Below are 11,811 nucleotides of genomic sequence, written 5' to 3' on the forward strand. Positions count from 1 at the left end.
GCAATGAGTATTCCTGTCTGAGAGTTGGCCCAGGGTGACAGTGGATGGTTATCTCTTGTGATTAACTTCTGACCAAGGATGGGCCTCAAGAACAGACCGTGGGACGAGAAAGCAGAAGCGATTCAATATGACAAAAGGCTTCCCCATAGTAACTGACAGCTACTGAGCACTGATTATGGGTTAGCACCCATTCCCCACGAAGACTACATTCAGGTCACTCAATCTTCACTCAACCCATTTTTCCAGCGAGACTGCAGGTACAGAGAGCACAAGGGAACTGCTCAGCGTATTCAGTCGCGAAGGAGCTGGAACTCTAAGTGGTGCATTCTAGTTGCAGAACCTGTGCCTTTAAACTCCATGCCACGCTACTTCCTGAAATAGCCACAGAGAAGTTGTGCGCTAATGTGGCGTCGTACAGATATGGAATGAAAGTATCAAAGGGACATTTCTGAATTAGAAGAGAGGTGGGAGAGGAAAAGGACGGGTGGTGGGAGGTGGGGCTGAGGCTCAAGGCCAGGCGTTAGCCACTAGACAATGCCCTGAACTGGTCGTTGATGCTGCGGGATGGGGGTGGGGTGGACCGAGGTCCACCTGTTGGTTTTCACCCCAAACTTGGAGAACAGCCGGTGTGCTGTGGCCAGGATGGCAGCTGTAGTGTCTTGCTGTGGTGGGAGGAGGAAAGATCTCACTGAGCACTGCCTCAGAGGTCCCGTGGGCAACAGGCAGGTATGCCCAGGTCATTTCCTTCTCCCTCCCACTTCCCACTTTCTTTCCAGTCTGGGCGACTGTGAACGCCATCTCTGTGGAAACCCCACAGGAAGTTATTCGGGCTGCTCGTGGAAAGAGTGTCACCCTTCCGTGCCACTACCAGACTTCTTCCTCCGAACGAGACGGAGTTGTCAAATGGGGAAAGCTTCTCAGGAGTCACACGGTAAGGGTCTTTAAAAAGTTGGGGGCGTCATGGAAAGGAGCACAGCTAAGAAGTGACTGAACTGGGGTTTGCTTTGATCTTAGTAGCATGTTGTGTTTGGTGAATTACGCGTATATCAATGAATAAATAAACTCCAAAGGCAAGAATTCAGTAAATAAAGTGGCTTGGAAGCCACAAGTGGCTGCCTAGCGCAATGCCTGGCACATAATAGGTGCTCAGTAAATACTGGTTGAGTCAATGGGTGAGACTGGACAATGGAGTGAAATGGGGTGGTGAGAGCGATGCCGGGGGCACAGGGGGAGTGTGCGGGGATCTGAGAAGAGCCCACTTAGCCACATGTGCTCCTGCGGTGTGAGCTGTGTCCCCGGCACCGTCTTTTGACACTTTTGTTAAGTGAATGTGTACGTTGTTCGATGGGCACTGCATACAAGGGCTGTTTGTCTCAGGGGTTGGTGTATCAGCGCCCCTGGGCTGGAGCTGGGGGACGGGGGTGGTCAGGACGGGCTGGGAGAAGCCGTGCCAGGGCCTCAGGGGGAACACCAAGTGGCCTTTCTCCTTCCTCCCAGGAAAGCGTGCTCACCTGGACATTTTCGACCCAAAGCTCCCTCCAAGGTGACCTTTATAAGGGCCGGGTCAACATTTCGGACAAGGTAGAGCAGTCCGATGCCTCCCTCACCATCGACCGGCTGACCATGGAAGACAACGGCACGTATGAGTGCTCCCTCACGCTGATGGCAGATCTGGACGGCACCACCAACTCACGCGTCCGCCTCTTGGTCCTCGGTGAGTGTCTCCATCTCCCTCCTGGGAGGCGGGAAGCAGGTGAGGCAGGGAGGGGGTGCAAGGAGGAGAAGCACCCTGGTGGGAGGAGAAAGCCAGAGGCAGCAAAGCCTGACCAGGAACTAAGACTCCTCCCCCGGCCCTGCCTGTCTCAGGGCAGGGGCACCGCACCTCCCACTGGAACAGAAGACTACTTGGGTTCCCCGGGCATGGCAGACAGGTCCCTGGGGAAGAGGAGAAGGCCCAGGCGGAATGTCCCTGGGAATCAGCCCGGGAGACCCTGTCCCTGCTGTCCAGTGCTCTTCCTGGACAACTGTCCCCTTTTTCATGCCAAACTTATTTAGGAGAACAAATGGGAAACCCTAGGTCCTGTTGGAAAGATGCTCGCTGTGCCTTGCTTTGATGCTGAGGGCCAGTCGTGACCCTTCCAGGTAGCGCGTCTTTCCCTGTCGTCAATTCAGCAATCTGCAGAAAGCCCTCACATCCCGGTCTCCTACCCCTAGACCCCAACGACGTGCCGTCGATCAGGTTCTTCTGCCTTGAAGTCCGTCAGTCCCGAGATAAAACATGCTTTTCACACAAATAGCTTCTTACTGGAGTTTATAGCTTGGGAAGGATCTGAACAATCACCTCTATTAGTATCTCTGTTTTGTAAATGAGGCTCAGAGAAACGAGGCACCTGGCTCAAAGTCACAGTTTTTGGGAAAACGTTAATGAGCCCCGACTCGATATCCAACAGAAGAAATGGCCAGCAGCCCGGGCGGGAGGGAGCAACACTTTAAACCTAAACGATGCAGCACTTTTTTCCTTTAGTTTTTTCCCCTTTCCACTACTTAGTGGGATATAATTTTTAATTGCACGAGGTGACTGCCTGGCTTTTTGAAGCAATGTAACGAGTCAAACAACATAGCTCTGAAGGAAGAATGCCTGACCGTCTCCCCCTCCTACCAAGGAAGTAGCCAATGGTAACACGGACTCGTGTTCTTCCCCACTTCTCTCCACATCCTTTCAACGCACACACACACACACACACACACACACACACACACTTCTTTTTCTTTCCATTCCTTTTATAAAAAAGAAAGATCATACTCATATTATAATGACTACTCTGCAACTTCTCTTAGTTTCATGCACGTTTCTCCAGATCCATCCGTACAGATCTACCTTTTAACAGTATAACAGTCCAACCCCTGGATGGTCTATGATTTATTCAAGTGCTCCAGAGTGATGGACCATCTCATGCTGCTTCCATATTTTTTGGAAGGAACAATACCAGCGTGCCGACATGCAATACCGACATATTCTTTCACCGTGTTGTTTTTATTTCTATTGGGTAGACTCTTCAAAGTAGGATTTCTAGGCCAAAGACTACGCCTTCATTCCATGTTAATCCATAGTGGCAAATTACTTTTCTCAAAGCACCTTCCACTGCCATGAACGTTAGATGTGCCTGCCTGTTTCCCCACAGCCTTACCAGTACTGAACGCGATCGATCTTGATTTTCACAAATTGTGTTAATTTGCTACATGGAAAAAAAATTCAGTTCTGTCTATGTCAACATTTTAATCTAACATCCAAGAAGTTTCACTCCCACCCACCCCCCACCCCCTGCTTCCCAAGCTAGAACCTGACCTTGTACAGCCGGGGACCAGCAGTGGGAAATGAGGGCTTGAGTCTGTTTCCTCACTCTTCTTAGCCCACCACCTCTCACTCTATTTATGGCTCCTCGGAGGTCATGGCCAAGGGTGGGGAATAAAGGGAAAAGGGAAAAGGGAAAAGGCCTGTGTGCCGCTTAGGCCACCTGCAGTTCTCTCCTGGCTGTCACAGAATCCCAGTCTCTGTAGGTTTACTTAACTTTTCGATGTCCCTGCTCTTGCAGTCGATAGCAGACGTCAGCTTGCCAGTTATGTTTTATTTCCCACGGCATTAACCTGTGTTCTGCCTTCCCTGGGCCCACGCCAACCAAAGGGCGAGGGACAAAGCAGTGCCAGGCCTGAATGTGTCCATCTGCCCTCATGTGTCCACAGAACACTGCATCTTGGACACGTCACTCATTGATGACTGCGATTCTTAACTGCTCTTCCACACTGAAGGTTTTGCTTAGGGTCTGGGACATTGAAGCCCACCCCCCACCGCCCGGCCTGGGAGGGCACTGACCATTGCTCCTGGGTTTTCACGGGGAGCTCTGAAACATCACCATCGTACTTTATCATCTCCTAGCACGTTTACAGCTGTGTTTTAGCTGGCCCAGATAATATGTGGCGTACTGTCATGTGTTTTCCTGCCATTGAATCAGGGGGCCTGCTTCTCTGGAGGGCCCCCAGGTCAGAATTTCTAATGCATGGAAGGTTGCTGGAATGGAGTTCATTTCTGCTCTGCCCTCCCGTTCTCCCACTCCAGAAACTTTAGTCCAAACACAAATAAACAAGTAGTTGTGTCGGGTGATCCTGGCCTCTTCAAACATACTAATTTTTTAAAAATAAGAAACCGGAAAAGAACCTTCTTCTATATTACGAAGCTGTGTTCTCCATGTTTCTTCCCAAGCCCCACGCACGTGCTCACGTATGTACATAACTCACTCTGCAGCCTCACAAGTCGGTCCTTTTCTCTTTTCATTCCATGCCACACACCGCTTCCTGCTGTCATTGCACTTGGCTCCTTGAAGTTCCATGCCACTGCAACAAGCAGATGCATGGTGCCCTGTTCCTGCACGGGACACACAGGCTGTTTCCAATTAGAGCCACACATAATGTTGCAACAAAGCATCTTGTGTGCACAGCACCCAATTTTAATTTGCATTAGCTCCTTGGAGAGAGTTCACCAAACCAAGAGAACAAGGGTTTTTTATCTAGTTTCTCTTCCTCCCTTCTCTCCTGTACCCCTGGCTGAGTCCCGAGCTTCTCCCCACCTTGTCCTTCTCTGCCTAACTCTGTCTCCTGGCTCCCCTCAAACAACTCCCATCTTTTGGCAATGAGCTGGTTGGGGAAAAGCGGCAGGACCCCACTTAAGTGTGAACGTCTGGTTCCCCCGCCCCTCCCACGGCTGCTGCATTTAGGAGATGAACTAATTAACTCCAAGGGCGAGGGTACAAGTTTAACGTGAGGTTATGGAACTCGGTAAAACCCCTCTTTTACTTTAAGAAAGAGAGAGATCCTTTTGTACTATATGTTAAGAAATCCAGCATCATAATTTCTTAAAAAACAAAGTTTTCTTTCCAAATGGCTCTCCAGCAGGCCAATTTTTAGGCAGAAGGGCTTTCATTACGCGGGGCTGCCACCTCGGGCTGGGTGACCTCACAGTAAACTGAGGCGAGCGGGATCCTTCTGGAGGGACAGCGGAGAGGCCCCTGGCCCTGGGACCTGGCCCAGCCCCGAGGGACCGGCCGTCCCCCAGCCTCTGGCGTCCCCTGGCGTCCGCGTAGGGAGTCGCAGGCTCTGCTGAGGCCTCCAGCCATCGCGTCCCCGGCTCCCTCCCTGTCACTCCACTGGCAATCAATTTTCAGTCCTCCAAGGCAAGTCCTCTTGCCTTGTCGTCATGCAATGACTTCTGTCTGGAAGGGCGGACCAACCAATTAAGATTGGAGATCTCCGGGAGTCTCTGCAGTGGGTGGAAGGGCAGCTGGGCTAGAGGGACGAGGTCCATCCTGAACAGCTGCCCCCAGAACTTTGAGGGGAGGCGGCCCGCAGAGACTGCAGTTCACTCTCCATGCGCAGGGACCCTGCTCCTGTGCGATCTGGATTGCAGAGTGGGCAGCACTCTTTACTGGGGCTGGCAAACCATCCAAAGGGGCATGTAAAGAAAGAAGCAGAGGGGACAGACCTGCCACCAACTGGTTTCAGTATAACCCTCTCCCTTGTGTGGCCTCCCCTTCCCATCCTCAAGGACACTGCCTGAGGTCGCAGGCATACTTTATGCTGCTTCTGGCCTCAGTGCCTTTGCACATGCTGTTCCCTCCGCCTGGAGGGCCCTCATCTCTCTCTCCCACCACTGCCTATGGCCTGCGCCTCTCTCTCTTACTTCAGGTCGCAGCCCACGCTGTGACTGAGCTCGTGTCCCTCGTCCGTGCCTTCCCTGTCCCAGCAGCCCTGCCTCTTGCCTTGTCATCATCCAATGGCTCGTCCTTTGTCCCCACCGCAGTGTCAGGCATACAGTAGGTGCCCAATGAGGTCTGTACGTTTACGGTGCCGAGCTGCTGAGTGAGAGGCACCAGCGTAAGATCCTCAGGAATTCCGGGAGAGCCGGGAAGGATGTGAGTTGTGGGGGCCTGTCAGTTTTGTACCCTCCTTTCTGTGGCTGCCCTGTCCTAATCTGCTTGTCTGCCCCCTTTCATCCCTTTGGTCCTCACCCCCCCCCCGGCCGCCCCACCCCCCGGTACACACCTCTGCTGCTGCCAGGGGGCAGCCAGCACCGTCCAGCCGCTCAGCACAATTGCATTTTATCAGCAAAGCCCAGGAAGAGGGCAATGCTCAGCCCAAAGAGAACGTCCCCGAGAAGTTCAAGCTGGCGGGCTTTGGAGAGAGGGCCTTCCGGCTAACCCAGGGGTGGGCTGACTGTGGCCAGGTCCACCCACAGCCTGCCTTGCTGTGACCTGCAAGCTAAGGATGGCTTTTCCATTTGTAAAGGGGTATTACAAAAGCAGAAGCAGCGACAGAGACCTCGGCAAAGTCTAACATGCTACCATTTGGCCCTTTACAGGAAAAGTCCGTGGTCCCCTCATTTGACAGGTGGGAACACTGAGGGGCTGAAGGATTCATGTCAAGTAGCACAGAGGAGTCACTGTCAGAGGGCGCTTCTATGGGCTGGTGGCAAGAGCTGTGGATCTGGGGTGAAAAGACGGGGCCCAGTGCCAGCTCTGCCTGGACCGCCGCCAAGCCTTCCCCTGGGTCTCACTACGCCATCTTTACAGTGGTGATGCCTAAACTAGCCACGAGAAAGGGTGCCTTCCTGCACATGCTGCTTCTCTGCGATGGCGACAGGCCACTGAGGGGAGGTTTTGGGTGCACTGCTCCTGGAGCATGACTTCTCACCTCGAGGCCATGAATTTCTCTGCCTGTGAACAAACAAGGCAGCATGTGGGGGGGGGGGTTGGGGGGGAGTGGCTGTCACCAGCCCCACCTGATGCATGCCTTCTCTTTGGCCCCTCCCCGCACAGTGCCACCCTCCAAACCAGACTGCGGCATCGAGGGGGACACCGTGATTGGGAACAACATCCAGCTGACCTGCCAATCAAAGGAGGGCTCCCCAGCCCCTCAGTACAGCTGGAAGAGCTATGACCTCCTGCACCAGGAGCGGGCAGGCGCTCCAGGTAACAGGGGCCGCAGGGAGGGTGGGGCCACATCAAGATGCAGCTGGTTGGCCAGGGCTGCCAGGGGAGACCCTGGGGCTGACCAGGCATGTCTCCCTGAAGGCTGCCCCTTTCTCTCAACCTGCCGTCCACGGCGCGATATCTTAAATCATCTCTTTAAGCACCGTTTCCTCATAATAATACCTACCACCTACCTCACAGGTTATTGTGAGAAACGAAAATGATTTCACATGAAGCACGTCGTGGAACCACGTGCTAACTGGTTTTCCTTATTCCCCATAAGTCAATTCTCTGAAACAAGCATGTGGGTGGGGTTTTGGTTTGGATTACGATCCTGTCCTAACGTATACATTTGAGACCCCAAGTTTAATTCTATGGCTCCACTCAAGGGTGGGAATTTCCTGTTCCCATTCCCTCTTCAGGCCAGTCCGTCTCAGACTCCCCTGAACCCCACTTCCCCACACGCGCCCCCTTTTCTGGCCACACCCCACCACCCACCAAGGCTGCTATGAGGGCCCCACGTTCTCTGGGACGCAGGGATGGGGATGGAAGGTTCAGTCACGGTTGCCAGGAGATCACTTTTGTCCTGGGCAGCTTGGTGTTTGACTTTTCGGTCAGGAAACAAACTAAAAAAAAACAAAAAACACCCTAAATAGATATTCTACTGTCATCATGTTGGGCCCATGGGACACCCTGCAGGGACCCCTGGGCCTGATGCCCACTGGCGGCCCGGTGGCTGCCCCCAGTTCTCCTGGAGATAAGAAAGATGAAGCCTGAGAGGAGCCCTTGGTTTAACTTCTGGGAGGTGTCCAGGGGCAGTGTGGGTGGAGAGCGAGCAGGAGGCGAGCTGTGGAGCCGGGGTGTCACCGCGGGTTCTGAGAAGACAGGAGGGAAGGGAAGGGAAGAGCGTCACGTCCTGGTGAGTCCGACGGGATAAAGGCAGATTGGGGCTTGGGTCAAACCAGGATGAACTTTGTCACTCTACCCTTCACTCATTTGGGGACAAAACAAAAACTTCTTAAAAGTTTGTAAACCCATCCTTTGAACCCAGAGCTTCACGCGCTGCAGGAGTAGGGATGTGATGCCAAGGAAGAGTGAAGGGTGATTCTGGGGGCTTCTGAGGGGTGGGCACGGGCCTGCTCCCAGCAGCCAGGAGAATCTGGGAGACCAGAGGTAGCAGCCGAGCTCGCTGACAAGCCATGGGACTGGGGGAGGACAGGAAGTTGACCTCAGTGCCTCCGCGAGGCCAGGGAGTCCCTGCAGGAAGTCTCTCTCCAGCGAGCACCGGGAAGGCGGAAGGCCACCATCCTGTGAGTTTCCCTTCTCGGCCACCGAGTGGCACCACTGTGGCAGAAATGTTCCTTTCAGCTGGAGTTCAGGAACTACTAAATCCTTTCCAAGAAAAGGGGCTCGGGAGCCCCGACTCAGAATCAAAACAGGTCTTGGGGCATCGGATATGCACTGGTTAATCCCAGAGCAGCTTCTAATGTCCCCTGTTTGCTTCGAGGACGGGGGAAGGGCAGTGAGACAGGCACCATTATTATTCCCATTTATCAATAAAGAAACCGAGGCTCCATGAAGCTAAGTTCCTTGCCCAAAGTCACACAGACAGGAAGTGGCAGAACCAGGCTTCACACTCAGGGTGCCTACTGCCCTGCAGCCCGGAGGTGGGTGCTTTCTCCGGATCGCAGGTGAGGCCCAGCAGGGGCCGTGGCGGTGCTTGTACCCACCCAGGAATTCAGGCCCGCGTCCTGGCCGTCTCCTCACCCGACTCTTCCTCCTCCCCAGCCTTGGGGCAGACCTTGTCTCTGAAGAACATCTCCACGGACATGTCGGGGTACTACATCTGCACATCCAGGAACGAGGTGGGGATGGAGTCCTGCAATATCACGGTGGCCGTCAGACCTCGTAAGAGCCGCTACGGGTGACGGGAGGGAGGGAGAGCTGGGCAGAGGACAAAGTTCAGAAGATGACTAGCTTGGTGTCCAAAGAACCAGCTGAGAGGGGCTGCAGTGGCCGTGAACTGGCAGCCTCTTTAGGGTCCCCCACTGGCTGGGTGGCTGGGGTGACCTTGGCCAGATGCTCTTCTCCCCGGTTCCCCTTGGTTCTTTGGAAGTAGCACCGGCCTGGCTGAGAGCTGAGGACTTTCCTGGAGCCTGGGTAGCCCAGCGAGTATAGGGAGGCAAAGCGATCGCCCTCTGACCTCGTCTGTGTCTCCATCCTGAAGTGTTCCCAGTCCTGCCTGGTCCCATCCTACAAGGCCCGGCCGGAATGCTCCCAGAAGCAGGCGGCTCTGCTCCCCGGGCTGGGAGGGACCACCTGTGGCCCTGGCGGTGTGGGGCCCCCTCCCAGCTGTGCTCGGTCCTGGAGCCCGGGCTCGAGTGAGGGACGTGGCTGGGGCTGAGGGTTGAGCCGCTCTGTCCCTTGCAGCTTCCATGAACGTGGCCCTGTACGCGGGCATCGCGGGCGGCGTGCTGGCGGCCCTCATCCTCATTGGCGTCCTTGTCTACTGCTGCTGCTGCCGGGAGAAGAACGAGGCCGAGGACACCAGGCCGTGAGTGCGGGGGCAGCGTGGTGGCATGGGTCTGGGCGGCCTGGCAAGCTCCTCAGAGCCTCTGCCACTCACACCCTGGGGGACAGCTGCCATTTTTATCAGCCCCGTTTTATGGCCGAGAAGAGAGCAAATGATTCACGCAAGTCTGAAAGTGGCCCTGCAGTCCGGACTTGGCCCAGGGCCCATGGTCTCAGAGCAGGGCTCTCTGTGGTGCCAAGGCCAAGCGGGGTGGAGGCTCTGCCCCCAGAGGGTCCCTCCTTGGCCGGAGCAGCCAGCATGTTTCCGTAATGCCCTCAGCTCACAAGTGGAACATGTCGGTGCCACCTTCCTGCCCTCTCTGAGCCCTGCCCTTCAGCCCAGTGTCCCTTTGCAGCTGGATGGGTGGGGGTGGCGGTCTTAAGGAGTGCCAGGCCCAGCTCCTTGGGGCAAACTGTCTCTGTCCTCACTGCCGTAGGAACCGGGCTATCTACCGGGAGCCCTCAGAGCAGCTGAGCAAACATTCTGGAGGGGAGCCCCTGCGGGAGCTTTCTGGAGGGGAGGACACAGACGAGTACTGAAGGCACGGACACCTGGAGAGCGGGGGCAGCTAGGCCCCTGACCACGCTGGCCGACGTGACCAGGGCCTGCTGGAGGATGGGGAAGGGTTAGGGGTTCAGTCCAGCCTCCCACACCCGCTCTGCTCCCAGCCCATGTCTGGGTGGGAAGAGCCATCCCAGCACTGATGGCGCTTCCACCAGAGTCAGCAGCGGGGGGTGTGGCGAGGCCTGGCTCAGGTGATCTCACTGGTGACTCACCTGCCCAGTGACCCCTCCCCACTGCCCGCCGCCCCCGGGACCAGGCCGCAGCCTCCGCCTTCCCTGGAGCCTCAGGAGAGTAGGAGCTGCGCGTTCACTGTGCATGCAGCACCCAGCGGAGCGCCTGGCAGAGTGTTGGTACCCAATACGTGTTTGTTGAATGAATGAAAGAATAAATGAGTACGCCTCCCTTTTATCCAACTGAAGTGCGAACTCCTTGCTCAGGGCCCACGCTGGCCTGGCCCTGGGCTCCCTCTGCAGCCACATCTCCCACAAATCCCCTGTATATTCAGACACTCCAGGCGAGGACCACCTCCAGCCCTGCCACACGCCCCCCACGGGCTCTGCTTTCTGTTTGGCTGCCCATGCAGTCATCTCTGCCTGTCAAAACACCCCAGCTGCCCCTCCAGGCCTGTCTCAAACAACTGTGAATTCTGGAACCCTGTTGGATCTGCCTCGCAGGGGAGCAATCTTGTCCCTTTGTCTCACACCCATCGCGGGCCACATGGCTCAGCTGTCTGAGCTCCTTGCCGCATGGCCTGGGCCGCACCCCTGCTTTCCCTGGGGCCCGCAGCCTTCCTAGCAGGTACTTCAGCTTAATTTGAGAAACTGCTTTTATAGGGTGGTCTCCCCGACACGACTGTGGGCACAAAGACGACTCCCACCCAAACCCATTTGCTCGTAGGAGCTCATTGAAATGAACACACTGAGTGTGTGTGCAGGTGGCCCAGGTTTCTCACCTCACAGTGAATGCTGTCAAGGCCCGAGTAACTGACACACCCACGCTGCCTCCTGACCCCTAACCCCTGCCCTGCACAGCCGGCTCCTACTCTGCTTTGCTTTGCTGGCTGGGGGTCACGCTGCCCACCCTCCGCCACCCCCCACCATTGGTCGATGGTTTCTTCCACCCTTAAGAGCCCAGGCAGTGTCATGGCTGCTTGGGCCTCATGGCCCAGGGGCCAGTCTCACCCAAATGCTATTTACTATTAAATAAACATTGTGTTTTCTGGATGGTCAGAGAAGCAACTCTGTCAACCTGTTGCCCATTTGTGATATATTTTGTTAAATCCTTTGCTTTACTCAAAAGGCTGTCAGTGATGATAAAGCTGTCTTGGAAATTCTTCTTTCTTTATGATGTGGGGTTGTCCCAGCGGGGTGGAGCCTGTGACTCCTGGGTCTGTACCTACGTCCTGGAGGCCTCTCCCGCTTCCTCCAGAGGCAAGGTGACAGGGCTGAGCAGGGGAGCAAGGACAGATCCTGTGGGTCCCGCTGCTGTGGCCATAGGGGGTCAGACCATGTCAATGCAGCTGCTGAGACAGGACAGAGCCCTCCCTGCCTAGCAGTACCAGCGAGACACATGGAGGAGGGTCATCGAGAGATGCCCCCTCCAGGACAGCAGCACCAACGCAGGAGTGGGCAGAGGAGGGAACCCATGGCCACTGTC

At 55.4% G+C, this 11,811-nt stretch overlaps 1 protein-coding gene across 1 annotated transcript; it reads left to right on the top strand.

The window, feature by feature from the left end:
- Window positions 1-782: 782 nt before the first annotated feature.
- Window positions 783-11,400, top strand: GPA33 (glycoprotein A33). The gene is made up of 6 exons (XM_081025289.1): window positions 783-931; window positions 1,498-1,714; window positions 6,867-7,019; window positions 8,808-8,927; window positions 9,450-9,573; window positions 10,028-11,400. The coding sequence occupies exons 2-6, from the start codon at window positions 1,624-1,626 to the stop codon at window positions 10,128-10,130; spliced, it is 591 nt and encodes a 196-aa protein (XP_080881415.1). The 5' UTR covers window positions 783-931; window positions 1,498-1,623; the 3' UTR covers window positions 10,131-11,400.
- Window positions 11,401-11,811: the final 411 nt, after the last annotated feature.

This window comes from Rhinolophus hipposideros (assembly GCF_964194185.1).
Source record: "Rhinolophus hipposideros genome assembly, chromosome: 19".
NCBI lineage: Eukaryota > Metazoa > Chordata > Mammalia > Chiroptera > Rhinolophidae > Rhinolophus > Rhinolophus hipposideros.